This window comes from Gymnogyps californianus, chromosome 1 (assembly GCF_018139145.2).
Source record: "Gymnogyps californianus isolate 813 chromosome 1, ASM1813914v2, whole genome shotgun sequence".
NCBI classification, from domain to species: domain Eukaryota; kingdom Metazoa; phylum Chordata; class Aves; order Accipitriformes; family Cathartidae; genus Gymnogyps; species Gymnogyps californianus.
The window spans coordinates 154,110,854-154,135,836 of record NC_059471.1 but is presented as its reverse complement, the minus strand read 5'-3'; the positions used below and the strand labels follow the sequence as shown (position 1 = coordinate 154,135,836).

The 24,983-nt window shown below is 39.6% G+C and overlaps 1 protein-coding gene across 2 annotated transcripts in view; it reads left to right on the top strand.

Moving 5' to 3' along the window:
• Positions 1-24,983, top strand: part of DGKI (diacylglycerol kinase iota) — a 227,521-nt gene that overhangs the window by 88,440 nt on the left and 114,098 nt on the right. For both annotated transcript variants that reach the window (XM_050915190.1, XM_050915189.1), the window contains exons 3-10: positions 1,534-1,629; positions 4,958-5,032; positions 7,463-7,519; positions 8,746-8,811; positions 14,913-14,984; positions 15,559-15,675; positions 22,055-22,141; positions 23,343-23,438. In XM_050915190.1, coding sequence (XP_050771147.1) covers positions 5,015-5,032; positions 7,463-7,519; positions 8,746-8,811; positions 14,913-14,984; positions 15,559-15,675; positions 22,055-22,141; positions 23,343-23,438 — 513 coding nt within the window. In that variant the 5' untranslated portion in view covers positions 1,534-1,629; positions 4,958-5,014. The remainder of the gene's footprint in view (positions 1-1,533; positions 1,630-4,957; positions 5,033-7,462; positions 7,520-8,745; positions 8,812-14,912; positions 14,985-15,558; positions 15,676-22,054; positions 22,142-23,342; positions 23,439-24,983) is intronic.

Here is a 24,983-nt window from a genome sequence, read left to right as displayed (position 1 = left end):
TGTACAGTTTAGGAAAATCTCTGTCCCAGGGAGTCTACAGTTCAGGTGGACAGGCAGACAAAAGGATGAGAAGAAATGGAGGTATAAAACAGTGTGCCACTAAATGAAGATTAATCAGGGCGTAATGGTAGTAGACTGGAATCCAAGTCTCACTCTCATCCAGCCCCTTGTGCTGAGGGATAATACTGAGTCTGACATCAATGGGAACATTTCTGATGAAGTTAGAATACCTGTGGACAGGTAGATCTCTCACCAGAAATAAAACAGTGTTGTTCTTGTCCTCTTGGTTTATTTGAAGTGAGCACCGTAGTTGTGGTAGGCACCACATGCAGACTTGCATAGGTCTTGGCTATTGTGGATGCACTCGTACTCCAGAAGGCAAAAGATTTTGCTGCTTCTCCTTCTCTGCATTACCTAAGAAATCTGCGTGGCAAGAGAAGCTTTCTCATTTCATCACTTTGAAACTGTTAGTGGTATTTTAAATAAATTATTTTAACCAAGATGGCTATTTCAGAGCATCCTGCTGTCGGACGCCATCTGTTTGGTAAGCGTCATCATTTGTGACTTCTGCAGTGTGGGAACCAAATGTCAGAGACTGTCAAAGCGTTTTCCATCATGCTCTAATTCTGGCTGAACAGAAATCCTGTTTATTCACTTTGCTCGAGTAGTGTACAGTTGACTTCTTAGGCTTTTTAGTTGAGCCAGGATTACAGGCAGGTGAAAACTGTAGCCTTTCTACAACCAAATTTCCTCAGAATAAGATTTTTTAAATAGAATTAAGGTACAGATTTGGTCAAATGAGGCTATCAAAGAAAAATCAGGTGTTACCCTGTTAATCACTACTAATTGTCAGTGTAATAGGTAGATTTTTTTGAGAGTGTTCTCAGTTGAATGTATCTTTCTTTCAGGTATAAAATTAAAGTCTGGTCTCTCCTGGCCACTTAATATTTTCTTGATGTTTTCATAAACATACAGTGTTGATCCAGCCATTTTAAAGAAAGCATTTTTTCCTTGTCTAAACTATCCCGTCATCCTAAAGCTATAATCAGTATGTTATTTTGCACTTCTGGGCCCATTTCTCAAATTTTTGGGCTTTTCCAATTGAAAGTTCAGTAGTCATGTTTTTGTTTCATCTCTCTTGATCTTCTGTTTCTTTAAAATTCTGTGTACATCTCATGCTTCTAAAATCTAGAGTCCCAGTTAAACTATACGGCATGTGGGAAGAACATGGGCAAAGTTTCACTGAACTGTACACAAAAATACTTTGGTTCTGATTGATGACACATCATTCATTGTATCATCAACATCCTTTAAGCAGGGGTGGTCAGCCAGGGTAATACTATTATAGCTTTGTGTTGTAGAGAAACAAAACAACACGTGATTTTTGTGGTTGTTGGGTTTTGGTGGTTTTTTTTCAAAAAAAATTTAAATTTGTGGTGAAAATCAGATTTTTTTTTTTTTTTTTTTTTCTTCCCCTCTCTATACTCACATGGCTGAATTTCACAAACCAGATTAACAGTCATCTTTTCTCAGGAAAATGCTGTGAATGGAGAGCATCTGTGGCTGGAGACAAATGTTTCTGGGGACCTCTGCTACCTGGGGGAGGAAAGCTGCCAAGTCAAATTCTCAGTGAGTTATTTTCAGATTTCCTTCTCTCTTTCTGAGGTAACAAGCCTGACTTCAGATTAATACAGTGCTCAGACACTTGGGAGCTTGAATTGTTTGCTGTTGTTGTTGATGCTTGTATTCCAGAAGGAACGTGTAAGGGGCAAAAGGCTGCTGATTAAAGACTTTATTGCTTGGGGAAAAAAGCCCTAAACAATTTTGAGTGACCCAGATTATTTACACAGTGAGAATGAATGTAGTGAGTGGCTTTATTAACACGGTAAGGGAAAAAAGGTTAGAATATGGAGATATTTCAGAAATGTTCAAAGGAAGTAGCCTATTTTATTTATATACACAAATATATCACTTGCTGGGGTCTCTGAGAGTAGGGTCTGATCAAATTTTTGTGATTTTAATCACTGCAAGGATTCCAAACTCTTGAATGCACTCACCAGCAACGAGTGCACTCAATTTGAGTGTTTGCCTTCTCCTATTCGAGAATATTTGAGGTTTGCCTTCCTATTGATGCTTTTCTGCTGTGTATGAAAAAGTTTCATTGGATTGATCTCTAACCTGTGTGTGTCTCTTCTTTGACTGGGGAGTCACTGTTATATTTCCAGTCTGCTTCAGCAACTCTTCACCAAGTATTTCAGTTAAACTGCTTCAGCAGAAGAGAAGGGAAAAAAAACCCCTTTACCTTGGTATTTAGGAAATCTGGTGAGAGAGTGGGGATCCTGTGTTCAAGCCCTTGCTTTGAATCAATGCTCAAGGGAGCATCCTGGCCTTTGGACTGCAAAGTATAAGGGGAGTCCTCTCTTCTCTGGGGTATTTGTGGGTACCGCCTGTGACTCTTTGCAATACCATCTTTTTGCTTTTATTTAAAAAAAACCCCTCAGATCATTTGATACAAATCAAAGCGTTTTGATTCACTAATCACCCCCAGTTTTTGGGGCACTTTGATCCAAAATACTGGTGCTTTCCATAGCTCCAATTTAATATCCATCCCCCATAACTTCTCAAGCAAATTGGTTACTTTATGGCATACAATGTTAAGGCCAAGCCTGGGAAGTCTATGCCTGCTTACAAAGAGTACTGAAGCAAAGTCCCAACAGTAACAGACTGCTGATTGTGGGGTAATATTCAAGGGAATTGTCATTGTGTGTTTGCCCTGCACTTATATTGGTCCTGAGGCACTGGGTTTTGGCAAAAGCTGGAGACAGGATTTGTTTGACTGAGCGGACTTTTGGTCTGACCCAGTACGACTGTTCTTATGTTCTCAATAGAAGTTTGCCTTTCTAAAACTGAGTAAATACTTCCTCATGATTTAGCTCATTGAAAGTAGCATGGAAATTTAGTAATATGTTGCATACAATTTGCAAGGCTGTATCTTAGCTTTAGAGATGTAGCTCTCTAGGAGTTGGAAGGACTGTTTGCAGTAGCTGGTGAATTAGACCCACTGACTTATACTTTTATCTGGGAATGCTGGGAGACATCTTCCGTGGTGACAAGCTTTTCCAGTCAATAGGCCTGGAGATGTTGAGTCATATTTAGGAAGCACCAGAGTTTAAAGCTGCTCAGTTCTTAATTGTCTGGCCTTTGCTTGACCTGACTGAGATTCTTTTCACTTTTAGGTACTAGCATATTGGTTCCCTTTGGGGAAAGCGGTATCTGTGTTTATAACAAATTACAGTGTACGGGGCTTTCATTAGCTTAAGAACTAGAGATGGAAATGAAAATCCAGTTAACTTTAGTTGTGGTTAGTTTAACCTGATCTGTCAAAAGGCTGATGCTTTTCTGGTTTGAATCTTTTGAAGACACTGCATCTTTCTGTGTCTGTCCTGGTCTTCCTTTGATTTAACTCTTTTACATGTAGACTATTTAAGATCAAATGTTTTCAATGGAGAAGTGGTGAGAAATAATTAAGCTGTAGCTGCACAGACTTTGCATAAAATGTTAGCCTATACAGAACGTTAACTCATAATCTCTGGAATATGGAGTTGACATTTCATGACAAATCAAAGAAGTTAGAAGTAATGGAAAAGATAGTCTGAATTTTTACTAGCCTCTCACTTTAAATGGTTGTAACTACTTGCAATGCCACCAGCATTCAAAAATCATGAGAACAACTTAAAAAGCAAGATATTAAAAAAATAGCTGCTTGTAAGGTGTTACCTTTGTTTGCTTTTTGCAGTTTTTCATCTTAGGGATCAATTACTTTTTCTCACTCTTCTTGGTAAACACAGAGACTAAAAACATACTTAAAGCTAACAAGTCACAAAACACGTGAAAGCTTAGTCTGTTATACAATGTCATGATTCTTCAGGTGAAGCATTAGAACAACACTCCACATACATGTGAACAGGTACAGTTAGGGTGTATCTAGATAATTATGAGACTCATAATTATGAGACTCAGTAAAATTATAATAATTATTCTATAATGTGAGCTGAAGCTGTGTTCTGTTTCTTCTTGAGTTTATTTACAATATATTGAAAATTCTAAAGAAATAATTTATTAGAGATTTAAATGAACATGAATAAATTGAATGTAAAAATCTGAAGCAAATCAATCTCAACTTACCGTGTGTTTATAAATTTTCTGTCCCTCAAGCACAAGTCTGTAAGTTAAACTTCTATGAAAATTAATTCCATCTGGTTTATTAAATTGAGTATATGCAAGAAAAAGAAGTAAATATATTCTCTCTCTCCTGGATGCATTCTCTTGCCTTTGATATGCTTTGGCCCAGGGGATTCAATGGAAATTATTTTAAAAGCCTACTGAAATTAATAAAACTAACCAGCGTAATTAGGTTGAGAATTTTGTCCCTGCTGTAACATTTGATAAGCATTTAACAACATTCTGTGAGAAGGTTATCATTGCTAAATGACCCAAGTACCCAAGTATTTTTCTGCAATGCAATGGTCAGGCCCATCAAATTAAATATTGTATCATAAGCGTGAAATGACATACACTTCCGAACTGGTCTGAGTTCTCTGATTTGCACGTATGTTTTTTTTCTCTTCTTTTCACTGACTCTGCTCATCATCTTCATAGGCTGCTCCCTTTTAGAGTGATGATCTGCACTGTTAACAGCCTTATCTGCTACCTAAAGGGAGCCTTTTACTTCTAGTTCACAAGCTGGAGTACTGTGGCTCTGTCTTTTTCACAAAGTCCAATTCTTACCTGGAAGAGCTTCAGACCTTTTTTCAATATACAGAACAGCTGAGAGCAGCAAGAGAGGAAAAAATACATGTTGCATAAGGAGCGAAACTTCTCCTGTTTCACAGCTAACTTTTTTCCCTCTTGGGAATAGCGCACCTCCATGCACACACGTCTCCCTTTCCTTTTGCAGAAATCTGCTCTGCGGAGGAAGTGTGCTGCCTGCAAGATTGTGGTCCACAATGCGTGCATGGAGCAGTTAGAGAAGGTAAGACATTGCCATCTTCTGGAGCCTGACGTGGACAACACTCATTTAATTCTTTTACTGAGGTTTCAGTCTGGAAAACACCATATGTCAAATTAGGTTTTCATAGCTGTTTTAACAATATATTTGTTAAAAAAGTTAACTTTAAAAAAAAATCTTATTTTTAAAAATAGATTTCTTCAAACCCTGTGAACCATAGGGAAAAAAAAACCACCACCACCACAACAAAAAACCATGGAATGCTTTCACATTTTTTATGTTTAAAAAATAATTTCCCTCTACTTCTAGATTGAAAATTGAAGCTAGAAAATGCAGTATCCTGTCATGTACAAAACTGGCCTTTCAAAATTCCTCAACTAAGCCCAGTATGATTCATCTTGTGACAGCTATATTTATTACGAGCAATGCAGCATAAGATTATACTATGAACACTTTTCACTGTATTTACTAGACTATACTGTTTTCTCTTCAAAACTTAAGAAATCAAGTTCTTGTTTTTAAAGTGGAAAACATCAAACCTTTCCTTTATAGTACCTTTATCTCTGTGAGCATCCGTCCTGCTTCTCAGTTCCTTCAGGGAGCCCTCGTCACCCCCAAGCACCTATAGAATATCTATCACTGACTTCAGTCTTCCCATCAGTGATTTGTCTTCATTATGCCTAACTGGTAATGTGTTAAAAGAAATCTCGCCCCACCCTTTTCTTTCTTGGTGGGATATGTGTAAAGAAATATGAGTGGGAATTTCCCCATTGATTTCATTAGAGCTTCATTTTCACTCCTATATGTTTTGCAATGTTGTTCTTCATAAAAGAAGTTGATGCATAACAAATTTATAGCAGTAACCCTTTGGAAGGAGTTTTTTCCTTTCCAAGTATGTGGACCTGTGTTGACAAATGTCACAGTAATTGCCATAATACCAAGTTGGAGAGGTACCATTTCCACCCCCGATGCTTTTACCCACAGTTAAATTAGCATTAGCACAAATGTTACCAGTGAATTTTTCATGACTTTCTTCTTCAGCAGCAGTGCTGACTCTCCATAGCCCAGCAAGCTGGTGGCATTGCCAGCCAGAGCAAATGAGCACTTAGATAAAACCCATTCTGTTGAGCTTGTTTTTGCTGTTCTGGAGACCATGAAATTCACCTCTTGGCAGAGGGTTGTTATAAAGTCTGCATCCCTCTTAAACCCTGTGCAGTTTAAAACTGGTACGTAAGTCTTCTGCTTGGCCCTCTCTGCAAAGGTGTAAGTTGTAAGTAAAATAAATATAAGCTGGGGTCTTTCCAGCCTGCCACAGCTCAGCAGTGAAAAATGAATAGCAATTCCAGGTGAAGAGCAATGGCGGAAGACTAATATTGCTATGATGTTTTTTGTTTTTTCTTAAGTAATAAGTGTTTTGTTTACTACTTTTTTGGCTTTTTGTTGGTGGTTTTCCCCCCCCCCCCCCTTGAGCTATTGTTTTGAAGGCCATTATTAACTGAGGGAAGAACTTATTTATATGTGAAGGGTTGTATTTAAATTTGGGGAAACTCGATCCTTCTACCTTCCTGACAAAAGCATAGCTGTGCAGTATCCTTAAGTGTTTTATTCTTTGAAGGATAGTCACCTTAAGCTTGAATCTGGTTCATTTAGTGCATCCTTACCTCACATATCCTTTGGCCTTTTCCCATGTCTCTCTCTTCTTCAGGATATTTTTTTCTCTCTACATCCCCCCTGCTCTTATTGATTAAGTTTTCTCAACAGATTTTGCATTTTTTCTTATAGAACTCCCTTGTTGTTTGTTAAATGCTTTTTCTCTTCACCTTCCTAAAAATGTTTTCCGTTCATGGAAGCTCCTCTTGTCCTCTTTGTGTCTTTCCTCTCCCATCTGAAGGAGCTAACACCACTGCATGAGGCAGTGCAATGCTCCCCAAATGGTTTGTGGTTGGGGAGGTGGATAAAAGCAGCCTGATCTAAGCAAAAGGTAGAAATTTAGGGTAATTTGCACAGTTCTTCCTGTGAATGAAGATTTCTCCACAGATTTTCTTATGAAGACTTAAAGCTGGGATGTACAAAAAGGTCTTAGAGTAACATTTCCAGCTCCTATTAACTTTTGAAACCTCAGCTTAAGTCCACTTTGGTTGCAAATGATCTTCTTCAGAAAAAAACAGATGAAGCGGTTTCCTTCTAGGCAAGGGGGAGACAGTTTAAATAGTTGAACTGAGCAGGCAGCAATAGCATTAGTGAAGATGAGGGCTGTGTAGAGATCTAGCAAGGAGAATTATTATGGCATATGAAAAGAGATTTTCTGGCATCCAGGTAAGTTACTTTGTTCAGCTACTGAAGCTAATATTTTAACAGATAATAAATATTTTGGAAGTCTGGCCTAGATCAACATATTGGAATAAATTCACTCTCAGCTCCCTTTCAGTTCTAACAGCTTTATTTTAATGCCAGATTAATTTTCGCTGCAAACCGACTTTCCGAGAAGGAGGCTCCAGATCTCCAAGAGAAGTAAGTAATGGACAAATGGTGATTGCTTTTCATTTGATTTGTGTGCTGATCCACCTGGTGTGGAGCTGCAGCAGTGCTTTTAGATTCAGAGGAGTCTTAGACAGAGTATAGGTTCCCAGGGGTATATGTTATCCTCCCCAGAATAAATGTAAAATGAATTCTAGCTGAAGCACTCCATTACTTAGACTGACAGAAACCACTTCATCTTTCTGTTGTCTCTTTTCCCATTCATTCAGCTCTTCTGTCTCTTTTCTTTTTTTGGTAGCATTTCTTTTTTTCTTCCTGACCTTTAACTAGTATTTTTTTATTTTTCTCTATTTCCCTCTCCTTCCACTTGCCTCTCCCGTCATTTTTTTTTCCTAGAAGTATCTCTAGTGTCCTAAGATTTTTTTTAGTAAAAAAATCAAACTGTCAAAAACATTATGATTTGCCTCCAGCTACTGTATGAATTCAGCTCCTTTGAAGGTGCTGGGTATTTATTGTTATTACTGATATATTTATATATCAGTCTTACGTAGTTAGAAGCCAGTGTTTCAAAAACACCTCTTAACTTTTATAGTTGATTTGGTGACCGGCTTGCTCTTAGCAGAGGTAGCTCAATTCCCTGCCACATCGACGGTTCAGTGTTGGCTGGCGTAACAGCATGGCACGGGCAGACCCCTTCTAACTCCCTTGCCTGCGCAGAAGCAGGGGCAGCAGCCCTGCTCACCCTCCTGTCTCTTGCCCGCCTCTTGCTGCCATCCAGGGTGTAAGGAGTCCAAACAGGGAGAAAAGACTGCTTGAACGACTGCTCCTTCCTCCCCTCCTTCCCTTCTCCTGCATTGACTTGTGAATTTTTGCATTGTAAGGCCATATTTCCAAGCAGAATAGAGCGGGGCCCTGCACTGTGGCTGAACACAGCAGTGTTTGGGCACTTCTGTGCTCTGTGTTTAGGTGGTGATTATCTCCACATCATGTAATGAACTTTGTGCTTTTTGTAGAAGCGTACCAAGAGAGTAGTTCTGGCCGCATTTCAACATGGATAAAGAACACCATCTCGTCCTTATTCCTCCTCCAGTTTTGGTTGTGTCTGGGGTTTCCCATGGGGACTGCTGCATCCGGAAATGATTGCATTGGCTGAAGGGACCTTTCCTTTGGTGTCTGTAAACCAATTTCACACAGGTGGTACCGTTGAGTGGAAGCTGCCATTGCTTCCTGTAACATATTTTGTTGTCCTTCTTTTGCAGAACTTTGTCCGACATCACTGGGTGCACAGGCGGAGGCAGGAGGGGAAATGTAAGCAGTGTGGAAAGGTAAGATTTCCAGTGCAGCACAAGCACAACAGTGGGCACTTATGATTTCAGGGTAGCCAGTAGGTCCTTCTAGTCACTGAAATTTTTCTGTCCTAAACACTTGGCCTCTCTTAAGGGCTGATGACAAGCGTGATATGTTGAGTGGTAGTAATCCTGATTCCCACGTGGGAAGAGGAAAGGCAGCTGCGTCTGCAGGAGTGAGCACATCACGTGTCCTGGGACCTTGCGCTGCACTGGCTGCTGAAAATGAGGAGGAGGAAGGCTGTGGCTCCTTGAGCTTCTTTCTTTGTTAAGCTAACCCTGTGCCAATATGGCCTTCTTGTAGTGCTTTCCTCTGTGCCAAAATTGTGATGGCCTACTTTTTCAGGCTTCTGGAGAAAGAAAGGCTGTTGCTTTCTTTCTGTCCTGTCAGACTCTAAGACTTGTGAGACTGTTTCACATTTCCTCCGCTGCATAGATTGTAAAAATTTATTTCTAAAAAGCTATAAAAAGGGGTAAGAAGTACCTTAGCTACTGAAGACCTTTCTTCTGAAATATTATGAACCCCTGAAATCTGTTGAGAGATATTTAAAAATTAAATTAACACAGGGGCTTAATTTCCTTTCTCTAGCACTATATTATACTTTTGCCTCCCTCTTAACATCAGCTAGTAAGAAAGACTGTGGCTTGTCTCCATGGCACAGTCCTTAAGTCAGAGGAAAATCAGATTTGTATCTGGATACTGATGTACATCACCAACTGCCAGCTGCAACAAGGCATGCAATAAAAATGTGATGCCCTTTTATAGCAAGTAGCATGGGAACAGTGCAGCAAGGCACTTTGCATACAGCATTCTTATGGTATGACTTTGCAGTGATATTGCCTTCCTCCTCTGCCATTTTGGCCTGGATCTCCCCTAGAGGCATTAGGAGTTGATTTTTGCAATGGGAGTACTTACTGCCTATCATATCAAAACCTGTGCTGGGTACATTCACGTGGGCAACATGACCAGTCCATCCTAAAATTCCTATCAGCCCTGACTGATATGGAGAAATTCAGAGGAAATCACAGTTGTCCCCTTAAATAAGACATATTCAGTTAAGACTAACATGGGTGTATTGTAGTAGAGTTCTTCTTTGTCAAGAAACAGATAGGATTAGGGAAAATGATAACAAGAAAAAACAAATCCCATTATATTTATTGGCCAAGCAGTCTCCTATTATAGCAAAATACTTGTCTGTCTCGTGCTTTGCTGTTACATTTCTTATACCTCCAAGTGAGAACCATCTTTTATATTCTCTTCTCATACAACAAAAAGGGAACTATCATTGAAATGGAATGACAGTAAATTTAAAGCAATAAAAGAAAGTATTATTCATGGAATACCTAATTATTTTGGTAGATCTTGTTGTGTAATATTAGTCCTATCCCATGGCTGGAACTGGATGGTTAAGTATTTTCATGATCATTAATAGAAGTTCAAGTAAAGAAAGTATTTAGGATATACCCATCTCATGCTTCAAATCATAAGCCAGTGAAAAGGAATTAATGCTCCCTAACATCTTTAGCATGGCTTTGTGGCTTTATATTTTGTGTGCCTTGTGTGCTGACACTTCCTGAGAGCTGGAGCACAGAGGCGTCTATGTCAGTGTTCCACCTGAGATCAGAAGTGCAGTTTGGAAGGAATTTTTCTGGTTGTCATCACTTACCATAGTTCACACATGGGACAGTCTTGCAGCAAATGAACTGAATTCCTTTTAGATTAAACTTAATTGAAAGTTAACTCTGCAGCTACTAATGGGTATTCAGTCCACAGGACCGGACTACAGCTAGTTCAAAGTAAAATTCTCTGAAAATCCTTGTGTATAGTGTCCTCAGTACCAACAGAACCTGTGCTACCACTGTTATACATTACTTGCTAGTGCAGATACAGCTTATATGGACTTATCTACGCTTCAGTTTTGTTTTCTTCTTCCCAGGGGTGATTTCACTCATGTATTGCAAAGGTACTACATGCAGAAGTCAGTGCCAGAGAAGGGGGCCTGGAAAGTCTTGTTCAAAATCTTACTGCGTGCAGTGGAACCAAACAATCTAGTTCTGTCTGCTTGCTGTGATGATTCCCCTTTTTTTGGAACTGGAGACTGTAATAGAAGGATGGCTGTATCTCTTAAGACAAAATACCACTAAGCCCAGTATTCAACAGTGACTTATTATGGAAAGTATAAGATGGCGCAGGTGTTCAGTGATGCATCCCCAAACCAGTCTCCTGGCCTCTAAGAATTTCTGTCTTCATGAATTTCCAGGAATGGTGCCTTTATATTTAACAGCCTATGATAACTTTCTCTCCTGTGATCTTGTCTAGTTAATCCTTGAGTTCCTGTAAAATTGTAGCATTTACAACATCCTTTAGCAAGGAATTCCCAAACTTAACTACATGCTGTGAGAACTACATTTTGGTTGTTTCAAACCTGTCACTTACTAGTTTTTTCTAGTGCTCCATAGCTCTTGTGTTGGAAGAGATGGTAAATAAATGCTCCCAAACCACATCCTCTACACCATTTATGATGTTTAAGATCTCATTTCTTTCTCTTGCAGGCAGGAAAAAAAGATAGTTTTGTAGCTTTTAGCTGTCATTAGCTGTTTGTTACCTGGGATCATCAGAGAAATCAGACTATTTTTTTTTCTTTACGTAATACAACATAAGAATGTTCAGACCACGTGGCCTGGCATCCAATTCATGACTGTGTGCAGTAATAGAAGCTTAAGGATGAATGCAAAGTGATCCTTTCTTCATATACTTCCAGTTACCAGTGGCTTAGGGATTTTATGAGACTGAAAATGCATCTTGGACCATCATGCTAAACAGACACTTTATTTCTTTTTACTTTCTGTGGTGTCCAAAGCAGTGTGTCCACTACACACATGCAGTGTGCAGCTACAGTGTCCCTCTCTTTCTGTTACTGGTCTCTTTAAAGGCCTGTGGATTCATGCAGAGCTGTATGTTTTCCCTGCATATAATGGTAGGATTGAAATTTCTAGTACTTGAAAAGCAATTCTAGTTCTTTGTTATTTTAGCAGAGATCACCGTCCAAGTGCTTCTGTTCCTGTCTGTATTTGAGTTGTAATAATACCTGGCTCTCCTACAGTAATGTTGCATTGGAATATCTTTGAGAGCATTAAAAAGGGAATAAATGTCATAAGAAAACACATGCAAAAAAAATTATTAGTAGCCCTAACACTGATGTGAAAATACTCTTTAATAATGAATACATTCGAGAATACAACCAAAACATCTTCGAGCTAGTAATCCCTATGTGCTCTGTTTGTGTGCATGGGTGTCTATATTAATGTAGACTTTGATCCAGATTACTTAGATTGTAATCGCCAACACAAGCTGGGGATTCAGGTGCTCTTTTCCTCCAAATATATTTCCTCTGGTATGCACAACTGTTTATTTCTGCAGGAGCAGCTCACAGCATGGGATTTAATGTGTTGTACCGGAATTGGGTGCCAGTGAATCAGGGCTAATCAGGTACTATTAGGCTGATATTCTCAGAAAGGTGAAATTAATTTTTTATCCTAAAATTTCTAAATTTGTGCAGAAGACCTTCTTGCATGACCCAGGAACAAGAGAGCTGAATTTTAGTTTTCCTTCTCACTGAGAGAAGGCAGAAGAGATGATTTCTGGTGGAATATGGGGGGCTCCAGTGTTTCAATCTGATAGTCCCCATTGAATCTCACTGTGACCTGCAGTGCATCGCTTTATTTTATCAGTTCCTTTATTTGTAAAGCTAGCTTTCAAATAATTGCTATCTTACCTCAAACATGTATCCTTAGGAAGAATTAGCTTACATTTGTAAAGCAATTTGAGGAAGAAAAGTGGTGTTTTATTGCTACTTACCATTAATATCTTTTTATTGCTGTATCATTTTCTCTAATGACTCCCTAAAAGCCAAATGGCTTTCTGAATAAATGAAAAAACAGTCCATCCAGAACCAGACAAGCTGCTCAGTCCATATGTGTAAAATACACTACTGATGGGCTGTGGAATTAATGTACTGAGTTTTAGGTTTTATTAGTGGAGGTTTTGGGAGAGAAGAATTTCTCCCCTGGTTGTTACAAAGCAGAACAAAACAAAACATTTCATGTCCATGAGGGGCTGAAATAATTTTTTCAATACACTTTGGGATAAGAAAGAGTGAGATTTGTGAGAAACATTTAGAAGCACTAGTATAAGTGAATGAGAATAGAGCGTTTCGTCCAGTGTCAGACCTCCGTTCCAGCACTCGTGTCATACGTACTGTCACTCTGTTTGTTCTTGTGCCCACACCGAATGGCAGACTAGATCTGCCGAGCCAGAAGCAGCTGGCCAGCTTGTCTTTGTGAAGCCATTTGACCATGCTCCATTACTAAACCTGAATATGCCAAATCACCAGCATTATGAAGAATCTACTCTTTGAATTTCTCTGAATGTAAAACCTGAGGCATTAGGGGAAGGATTAAAAAAAAAAAAAAAAAAAATCTAGGCAGAGGTGACACAAGCCTCTTTAGGCCTTAGTTACTGGTGTGGTCGGCCTTAGTTGGTGGTGTGGTCCCTCTGGCAAGCTGGTTTGAATACATGCTGGGGCCACCTGAAGAAGAAGGTGCAATGTGCACTTCTGCATGGCAGGCAGACAGGTAGAGCCGCCTCCTCTTCAGAGTATTGATAGGGTTGTCCTCAACTACCATGTACGGACAGATTGTAGCTCAATCCCTCACTTAACAAGACCAATGCATCTCTGAATGGGTTTTTGGTTGTTCATTTAATTCTCCTTCTTGGTGTGCTTGAGATTGTCATTGCACTGAGCACTAATAGGCTCATTTTTCCTGCAGGTGTCCATTTTCCTGTTCCTTTCCACAGCAGCTAGGATAAGAAGGACCTTAATTATAGAAGAAGTGAGGCAATGTCCTGTTAGATGTTACTATATCAGATTATAACTCTTTACATTGGGTCTTGGGCATTGCCCAGCATGTAGGAGATTTAGGTAAAACTCAGCTTGTCGAAAAGAAAACTGGATTACAAATTCATGACTTGGTAGAGAGACTGAATTATAAAATTCTGGGTAGTGATGGGCTACTTAATGTAGTAGAGAGAGGCTTGATAGAAGCCAATGAATAATGGATCCAGATGACCATAAATCTGAAATCTAAGCAGTGAAGGTGACTATGACAAACTGTTCAATGAAGTTCTGGACTTTCCATCTTTGCAGCCATCAACCCACATCAATTCTTTCTGTGGCTAAAATAAGCTTTAACTGAACACAAATTTTTAGGCTGTAACTTACCACTTGTTGCCCGTGTTATATGCAAGAAGGGTGTATATGACCCAATGGTCTTTTCCAGCCTTAGAATTTAGAGCAAAGTGATATGTCTGCTGAAACTGCATTCTACAAAATGAAACACTCCTGTGGGAGAATAAAATCTCATATTTGCTGGTAATGGTGGGCTTTTTTCTCTTTAAAACTATAAAGAAATATTTTCTTTTATCTGTTTGATCTGAATCAGACCATCTTGGTTTTTTGGAACTTACTAAAAAGATTTTGATCTGAGTCAGCTCAATAAAACAATAAACTTAATTTCCCAATCAGAACGTTTCCACACAGACATTGTAGTTGATTCTACTCAGTATTTAAAAAAACAGAAGGAAAAAAAAAAAAAGAAAAGAAAAGAAAATTCAAATTCTTGTTTATATTTAGAGCAAACAAGACTGCAATGAGAGAATGTTTTGTTCAACAGAAAATCTGAATCTGTCAGGTCTGTAGTAATCCATTAAAAAAGGCATTCCTTCTCTATTTCTTCTTCTGTTGTTTTTAACTACAAAATATAAGAAAAAGCATAAAATTTTGGAGAAGTGTTTTTAAAAGTGTTTGTGAAAATGCCCCAGTTGAAGAACCTTCTCTATGAATCCTGTCATTGTTATATCCTCCAAAAATCTGTTTGGTGTCTAAGAGCTTTGAGGCTGAACCAATGTATCTGACTTCAATGAACTGATTTAGCCTAGCACAGTTACTTGGCAAGAGTTACAGGTGTAAATTTTCTTGTAGTCAGGAGGAATTTAATCCTTTTTTTCCTTCTTATTCTAGGGCTTTCAGCAGAAATTCTCCTTCCATAGTAAAGAGATTGTGGCCATCAGTTGTTCCTGGTGCAAGCTGGCGGTAAGTGAACAATACTCAGGGAGATTGGTAGCAGCTTCACTGAGTGGCCACACTGTGAGCAATTTTGTTTTTCCTGGCTCTCAGGGTTCCCTCTCTGTGAGTCACCCCCAGCTTTGCCATTTCTGTTCCTTTTGCTCAAAGGCACCATAACTTCACCTGGCTGACACGAGTCCTCTAGGAAAAGAGTCTTGCTGCACAACATAGTTGCTGGCTACCTCCCATCAATGCCCTGCTGCTGCTAACTCAGATAGCCAAAGGGCTCTTAATACATACAGCTGCATCAAACTAGGTTGTGGTCTTCAATCTGTATTTAAGTAGGAGTGATTGTTTTTTTGGTTTTGGTTTGGTGGGGGGTTTTTTTTTTGTTTTTTTTTTTTTTTTTGTAAGAAGGCATGGCTAGGGAATATGATCTTTAGTTATATGTTCCTAAAACTCCATGGTTTGAAAGACTTGAAGATGGTGGAGTTGGGAACATTGCTCCAGTTTTTGCACCATCACCCTCTTCTTCCTCTCCATGCTCCCCCTTTGTCTTTCTTGGCCTCCTTATTGACTCTACTCTTTCCCTCTCTTCCAGTTTCATAACAAAGTCACCTGTTTCATGCTACATCACATTGAGGAGCCATGTTCCCTGGGGGCTCATGCTGCTGTCATTGTGCCTCCCACCTGGATCATTAAGGTGAAGAAATCTCAGGTAACTGCATGCTGATGTCTGTTTCTGAAGCTGTATGGCTGCGCAGGGCCAACCTGGCTTCGCCGCTCGGTACTCCTTCACTAAGGCATGCTTGTTCAACCTTGTCTCTATCCCTGAAACCCAGCATACATCCATGGTGATTATGAACCATCCAGCCCTTTGGTAGATTTCCCTGTTTGGGATGATTAGCAACAAACATGACTTTTTTTTCCTGAGGAAATCCAGCTCAGATTTGTTCCTGTAACTGTGAGTTCAGCGAGCGTACTGCAAGAAATCCCGTGTTGTAGGCAGTCAAGACTGTTTCATTAAATAGAGCTGAGCAAATACAGGGAAAAACTGTTCACAAACATTCACCTGAACTGCAGTAAGAATTGGCTGTGGCTGGACTGGCATCCCTCTGAATTTGCCATCAATGGACGTTTAAACAGTCAAGTCTTTTACTTACATCAGTGCTTGCTGAATGTCAGCAGTAAGCTCATGTGCTCATTTAGTTGCAGGTAACAAGCATTAGACTTCAAAGCTTTTGTAATGGATGTGATATGTCTTGAAGAGGATAATTCACTGGTGAACACAATAGGGAGAAAAGGTATCCAAAAGAGAGCTGGCCAAAAATTAAAAGGGGATTCACATCATGCAGGAAGTATGTTTTTCTTTGGAAGTCTGTTTTCACTCCAGGTTGAACTGAAAGAAACAGACAAACAAACGCTGAACATATCAGGGAGTCAGAAATGCTGGTAAAAGTTTTATTTCAGAAACACTGAAACAAGGTTTTTTTCTGAAATGAATAGTGTCTGGGATATTCAAACTTCCCACTCACGTTTTCTTGTAATTTTCCTCCATTGACAGGAACGCTGGTTTTACAGAGTAGTGATGTGTGGTTCTTAATGTTAGTGTGTCCATCCTTGGGAATTGACCCAGGGCTTTCTGGCTCTGTGTCCTGGTTGTCAACAAGAAGCTGAGAAGTTCAGGCTGTAGGCAAGGCACTAAGACAAAGTTAGTCCCATGAAACTGGAAAAAGGTCCAAGTTGTGTCACTGCGCAGTTTTTAGTTCCAGTCTAGGGATATGACTGTCAGATTTGTGCATGAGTAGCATTCCTAACAAGCTGGATATTAAAGACAAGGAGGGGAGGGGGGAAGGGGAAATATACATATAGCGTAATCAAAAAGTCGACCAAAGAGAGCGCTATTTCTCCTTTAGGTCCAAAGAGTAGGCAAGATTCCTAGCTACCTCCACTCTGAGAAAAAAGATTGCTTTGGCATTTGTATTTTTTCCCCACACTCTTCTTTCTCTGTTAGTTTTACTCCAGCCTCCTCCAGAGAAATCTTTTTTCCTCTCTTGTTGAAGAATCTGTTTGAGTCCTTGGCAGGGACTTAATCTCCTTGGCTAATTTTCAGCACCTGTGTGTTATTTGATAGGTGTATCCATGTCTGACCTTACTAAAAGAAGTCTTTCTCTGATCTTTTTAATTTTTGTTTTGCTTACTATTTAGTAAAAAAAAAAAAAAAAAAGACACTTGTAAGTTTCTTTTGATTTGGCATTTGGCCAAAGTAGGGTACCTTCCTTATAATATTTTTAGAGAATTTTCTTTCTTGTCCATTATTTTTTCAGAAAAGTTCAAATAAAAAAATAAAACTGATCTAGTTAATTATAATTCATGGGAAAAATGCTTTTAAATAAAGGTTTAAAATGTTACACTAAAAGAAAATGTTAGCTTTGTGTGCCTGAGTCATGAGTGGAGAGGAAGTACTTCAATCCAATATTCCCTCTCCATCACATCTGGAGTCCTTGAAATTCATGGTCAGTAGCATGCAAAAACCTTATCTTGAGTAATTGAAGCATTAGATAGATCAAAATGATATTTAGCACAGACAATGGGCATATTTCCATGAAACTTCTTAACAGCACCCATTGCAGTATTAGTTCTGGGGAATGCATCCTTATTGCTGTAGAAAATACTGATGCATCTTTCAGATGTGTTTTCAGATTTTTGGCATAAGTCTTGTTTTCTTATTTATTATTTTTTTCAGGAAATATTTTCTCCTCTCCTGCTGTTTCTGGCCAGCTCTACTTCTGTGTATTTTGACCCTCTTCACCCTATACGAACATTTGGTAAACACTGTGAAATGTTTACTGCATTCAATCCACAGAATACAAACACAATATTCACAAATTTTTGTAAATTCAGATAGTAAATAAATATGTAACCAGCAATCTGCTTTTCACATATTCCACAATCAGAATAAATTTGGCTAGAAGCCTTTTCATTATAAAATATTTCCTCAGCTCTAATTAGCTACTTACATTGGTCACAGGCAACTCCTGAACTGAATTCCCTACTCATATGAAATCGATTTTAGTGGTGACTTCATCCTGTTTGTTGGTTGTTTCTTTTAAGCAAATAAGATGGCTTTTTGTAGCAAAACCTTCCCCTGATTTTTAACTTTTATTTTTCTTTTTATTGCTACAAAAATGGTTTTCCATGCTTATTTTGTACAACATGGGTCACCACCTGTCAAATATTGGGCTTGAATAAAGAGGACGCTCCCCCTCTGATTACCAGCAACGTTGTGGTAGTGAAGCATCATGGTGTAATTGGTTAAGGACAAATCTCTGCTGACAACCTACATTCTAAATGGGGAGCTTTTGCTTCTTGCAAGCAATTGATTGCAAGATGAAGAATGTTCAGAATGGTTCAAATATAGCTTTGGGATCGGTGGTAGCCCTGTATGTAATGACCCATTTACATGAATGGAAAACTCCCATTACCTATTCCACATTATTCATAATGTGAGCCACTTATGTAACTTCTTTACTGATTTCCAGTGTTTCTGTACTGTGTTAACAGCACTTTGATACCAGCTCTGATTCCCTGGGGTTCAAATCAATTCCATCTCCTAGTTTGTGAAAGCAGGTCACCCCTGTTGACTGGTGCCATTTTGTTATAGGTGAGGTCTGGTAGCCCAAGTGGTGTTAGCTCTAGGAATGGACCTGCTATATGCTTACGTTGTGGGAGAAAAGTAGATAATAAGGAGGATCTGGCTGATGTACTTACTGATTCAGTCTGTCTTCTGTTTGGGAAGGCAGAGACAGTAACTGTAAAATTCCAAGTTTTTTGTGTTCAAGGTGAGTAAACATGGTGTTTTCTTCTTCTCCTCCTTTGAAGACCTTGAAAAAGTGCTAGTGAATATTTATATTTGTGGGTTTATTTCTTTATTTCATCAATTGCGGAGTGCAGCTGGCTTGTCTGATGGTGGTTTGTGAACAACCAGAAGATGGTCAAGATTGAGGCCAGGTTGGATGGGGCTTTGAGCAACCTGGTCTAGTGGAAGGTGTCCCTGCCCGTGGCAGGGGCGTTGGCACTAGGTGATCTTTAAGGTCCCTTCCAACCCAAACCATTCTATGATTCTATGACCTTCCCAGAGGCTGTTCATTATTTAAGTCATTTGAAGCCCAGCATGGTAAAAGCCTTTGAAAATGAAGGCTGCAATGTTGTAAAGAAGAGTTTGAAAGGGTCCATTGGATTTGCTTGAGATGTGGTGTGAGGGCCACCACCTCTGACACCATACAAGGACTCCAGTTCCTCTGTTTGTCTAGCTAAGCTTGCTGAGAACTATACTGACCATTCAATAATACGCAAAATCTCTTTTTGAAGATGGCCAAACTGACATCCACAAAGGAGAGGTTTCCTCTCTAGAGGCAAGTTAGGATTTACATATGGTGCCCTTTTAAAGGTATGCTTCGCTATCAGGTACTTCACTGAATAACATTATACGTTTATAAAATACTCATCACCTTGTTATGTGGACAAGGTAGTATGCATCCATTTCTTCAATGTGCAAAGACTGATGTCTACTCTTGGCTGTTATTCTTCTGCATGTTTGCAAAGAGAACGTGCATATGTTTAAGCAGCTTTTTTGCCTTTCATCTGCTATGGACATGCAGTTGCAATCATCGTAGCAAAGCTTTAGGTTCTCCTAACACTATAGGTGTAGGCATGTTTGAAAAAAAAAAAAAAAGGTGAAATAACATAGTTGTGATGTAGCATATTTTAGTGCCTTTTTGAGTGTGGAAATGAAAATTGTTATAATTGTGAATGGAGGCTTAGACTAAAACTGTTTCTCTAATGTAGCTGTAGGCCTCTTCCCACCCCACAGGCAAGAACAGACACATTCTAGTGGGATTTAATGACAACTACATTTAAACATTCTTTAAATTATTCTTTTAAAATTAGTCAGGATTTTATTGAACTGTCTTTGCCCTTTCCAGAAGAACTTCATTGGGCTTAGGTCGATCCATTGTGGAGCCAGAATAACAAGTACAGTACTTCTTCCAGAGGTACAGTTAAGTACTTGCCTAGCATAATACCTAACTTGAGTTACAGACTAATATTTGCCAGCAGAATTCACTGCACTTTACCAACAGGGTAAGTATTTTGAATTTTACACCTGGAGAGACTGAAGCACAGGGAAAAGGCTTGATATGCCTGTGACCATTCAGCAGACCGCTGGCAAGACTGTGGATAGACTAGATCTCCTCTCTCTGTCCTGTGTTTTGCCCCACTCCAGTGAGAATCCTTCATCAGAGAACAGCTGAGGAACTAGGCTAAGGCCCCCATGGGAGGCAGCTTTGAGAGTAATGTCCCGTACCTTTCTGTTGACATAAAGACTTTTGTCTACAGTCAATCTGATTACTGAGGCAGGGCAATGAAAGACGGTGTAGATGATATTGCTGATGCAGTTCCGTAGTTAGCGCAGTCTTTGTGGTTTATCATGCTTTCAAGATCACTTCATATCAGAGTAGGAAGAGTAAGAACACTTCTTCAGGTGGTTTCTCAAAATATGGTCTAAAAGGGCAAATGTCCTGTAATTGATCTGCAGAGCTGTCTTGTCCTCAGTATTTTCAGTAGTCAACAAGGCATGACTATATCCTGGTCCACAAGGAATGTTGAGAGGTGACAAAAAGCTTGGGACCTTGTGCTCTACAGCATGCTTCTCTTGGTCTGGATGAAAAAGGACAATGTCTTTAGGTATTTGAGTTAGATAGCTGTTAGTTTTTCTTAACTTCTAAGAGATGTGGAAACATTAACTTCCATATCTGGTGTGTTGTACTGAAGTCTTGAAATTCTGGAAGTAGCTGTTATGTGTTAAACAGAATCTAGTAGCTATTCTTGTTAATGTTGGTAAGCAAGCAGGATTAAGGCCAGACATCACTGCTTACAGATTTGATGATCTCTGATCATTGACTTTTTTCATTAGTGGTACACTTTTGAATAAGGTCAGGACAGAAATGAGCTTTTGGATGAGCTGAGTGGATCTTACTTCCCCTCTTGAAGCTAGAAAAAAAATCAATACACTTTCTTCTAATTCCCCGTGTTACTTTATTTCTTGGTGATGGCTAGACTAGAAGTTGAAATACTGAGAAAATATTTACAGTATTTCCTATAATACAAAATTTCAATCATATGGAAAGGGTTAGGGTTTCCTGCAGGTATGACTTCAGTTAGTGAATTAAAATAATTAAAAAATAAAATAAAATTCCCCTTTTTTTGGACTGTTCTTATCACACCAGAACGCCTTCTGGTTCAGTATCACTGAGCAGGCTATCGCCAGCCTGGAGAATAGCTTTGATGCAAGTTCTATTTTGATAGGTTCTGCAAAAATGCAAGCAGTTTTAAATTTTGGTTTTTTTTTCCATGTACTTAAGTGATATTGTTATTTAAAAACAAAGCAAACAAAAACCCCACAAACACCCCCCTCACCCAAATCCTTAAACGTTAACAATTCAGTTTGTTCCTTTGCAGATGATTACACAAGTTTCTTGATAGGCTGGAACTGACTCCACACTGCCAGCATCATACGCCATGGTGGCCTACGTTATGTTGAGTCATAATGGTTGCCAGAGCTAAAACTTGTTGTTTTCTTTCCTAAAAAAAAACATGAAAAATATCTCATGTATCATGTTTTTTATTACATCTTTATGCAGGTGGTCTCCATACCAGGAGACGAGCCTGATTGGGCAGGAGACTGGAGCCCCGAAGGGGAAATGGGCGTCTCCTACCCCTATTGGGAGGGTTGGCAGGTACAACATGTGGTGTTATGTGAGTCTATGGGAGCATCTGATCTTCTTCCCCCCTCACAGCGTGGGAAAGTTTCCAGTTCCAAAGCACCAGTCTGGTCTCCGTGTGTGGCTTTCTCCATAAACGGTGGTGTGGAAGTGTAAAGCATGCAGCGCATGTAATTTAAATCTCGAGCATGTGCCAGATACTCTTATCATTCTCCAAGTGGACATGCATGGAAGAGCTTCGTAAAGAGGCTCTGTCTGGGCCTGTCTTCTAAATTTTGTTTTACTTTTCATGTATTCTTTTTTCTTTTGATGTAGAACTCATTAAAGACTTCAACACGGCGAAAGAAGAGAACGTCTTTTAAAAGAAAAGCCAGCAAAAGAGGCAATGATGTAGGTATTCAAGTGCTTTGGAAATCAGTCTCCTTTTGTTTAAATGTCTAAATGCAGACTTTAAAGTTTAAGGTTTTTACTGCAGAGTTTAATATATTTTTTTCCACTGGAAACTTCCACGCTATTGAATTTGTTGTGAGAAGAGATCAGTTTTGATAAAACTTGTATGAGAAGTTTTATTTGCTGAGTTGACTTTTTTCAAGAAACAACATACCAGACTCCATAAGGACCAGCAGCCTAATGAAACAGTGTTCCCTTGGGATGTAAGAGACTCAGCTCAGACCCTTGCTTTCTACTAGGCAGAGCAGAGGTGTGAAACTGGGGTTGTGAAATCCATAGTGAGCGCACTGATGCAAGGGTCTGGTCCAGTTTGAGGGTGTCTGCCTCAGGAGATCTCGTACTGGAAATACTCTGTTTGTGTGAAAATTGACATTGGGCCACAGAGAGAGAGAAAACAGATGAATGATCCGATGGTTTGATTTACCATGTAGTTTATAAAAGACCTTGTCTAGTGGATTAGTTATATAGATGAACAACAGCCTCATGGGAGAGGTGGAGGGAGACTCATCTCCGCATAGCCAGGGCTCTCTGGTTAAGGTCCTCACTTGGGTGGTGGGAGAACTGTAGACCAGAATCTTGAATCTGTGTCTGCCACAGCCCAGGAGAGTGCCCTCACTACTGGGCTCTCTGGTGTCCTGCAGGGATAGGGAGTAGGGACGCAAATAGTTTTCTCATTGACATGTCATGTTTGTGGCATTTGTTCAAAGGCAGGAGGACGGCAAGGCCAAGAATTCAAGAGCAGATCATCTGCAAATAAGTGCTGATACAACTTGTCTGTTAGATGGAATTAATGAAATAAGTAGCTTATCTCACTCTATTTTCCATTGGAAAATTGTTCATATTAGAAATAGCACTTTATCTGACACTTTAGTGCTGTGTGAATAATTGTTTTTTTGGGAAATAACATTGAGTAAAATTTTAAAATAGTTTTGTGCTGGCCCAAAGTGATTTTTTTTTTTTTCCCCCCTCTTATTTTCTTACTCAGTTGTCTCAGCTGGACAAATTAGTTCCAGCTGAGCACTACATTAACATGGCTGTACTATTTCCAGTACCTGAGGTAGTTTTGGCAGAGCTAGGTTGGGTCTCCTCCACGTGTTGTGCCAGGGAAACATACATAGCTTGTACTAAAGCTATTTCTTGCTCTGTTTCTCAGGATAACAAAGGTCGGCCATTTGTGATAAAGCCTATCTCTTCTCCACTCATGAAGCCTCTGCTGGTTTTTGTCAATCCAAAAAGTGGAGGGAATCAGGTAAGAACATCATCTGGATCCAGGTCACAAAGTTTTAGTTTAACAACAGTGTTTCTGCAAACGAGACTAGTTCTTGGTCAGTCAGACAGGAAGAACTCTATGCCTGAACTGCCGTCCTCAGAAGAGGTCCTTGCTGTTGAATGCCCTTTCCACTTCAGTAGAATTGGATGGATGGAATGGATACTTGAGTATTTGAGCAGTTGTATTCCTATCTTAGATTCTTGAAAGGAATCTAAAATGGTAGTTTGGAAGTTTTCAGAAGACTTCATCTTGCCACAGAAAATTTACATTGCCAATGAAGTCTTAGACTTTTCTTTTATCCAAAAAGTGGTTTAATTTTACTAGGAAAGCCTAGTGAAATTAGTGAATATGAAATGACACATTCCTATGACATTTAAAATCATTACTGGTCTTGTACTGTACCATAGAGAACCAAGTTTCAGTGACTAATATGCAGCAGACTTCTTTCTTAGGGTTCCTGGAATTAAAACTTATCCAAGTGAATATTTTCCAGATTAGTTCTGCCACTTCTTGAAAATCAAATAATCTGAGCACCTTTTGATAAACAGGGCCTTCTAGTTGAAAAGAAAAGATTGATGTAAGATACAACAGAGGCCTGTAGAGCATGGAGAATAGCATAGCTGCTGCTCACTTTCTCCTCTATTAGAAGAATTAGGGAGGATATCAAATGAGACTGCTAAGACTCTGATTCAAAACAAAGAAACAAATTGGCCCTTCTCACAGTGTGTAGTTCAGCTGCAAAACTCCTTGCTATAGGGTGTTGTGGATGCTAAAAGTTTACATGGGCTGAAGGAGAGATTTGGAAGAGAAAACCCTGAAGGCTACTTAAGTGCTGTATCCCCCTCTGGCTCAAGAGTTCTAAGAACTGCAAATAGCTGAGGCTGGGAGAATACCTACAGCACTTATTTTCTCTGTTCTTATACCTTTTTCTAGGCACTTTTGACTGCTGTTCTTGGTTCCCCACTTGGGGGAAGGTGTCAGACAGAAGAGCCATCCCTTAGAAGGGGGAGCTATTGAAAATTCCTGACTTGCACCCCCTAGGCTGTCTGAAGGCATTCTTGAATTACTTTGGAGTACAAGCTCACCCCATAGGGTTCTTAGCTCTCTTCTGCTAGTAAGAGATCCCACCACTTTGTGTCTGGGCAGAACATGAAGGAAGGAAGTTGAGTGCCTGGAATATGAACCCAAGAATTTGAGAAAGCAGAAATTCTATCGTTAGGTGATGGGCTGGCCACACTGAGCTGAGTGAGGGAGCATTGGGGCAGCTGTAGCCCATAGAGTCCTTGACTCCTGCTTCATTAGATGGTAGAGGGCTACAGTTATGAGTGTTCATGGTGGTGACGGTGGAGGTCAAAGCAGCGTCATTGCCTGGATATTGGGCAGGACACTGTTCAATGTGATGGTGACTTTGCCCACAAGCTTGTTCAACTTGCTGTCATGGATGGCTGAGGGTGGTGTGGGATAACAGAGATTTCTTCTTGTTGCAGGTGGTGAGAGGCAGCAGAACAGGTTGCTGTGGGAGCT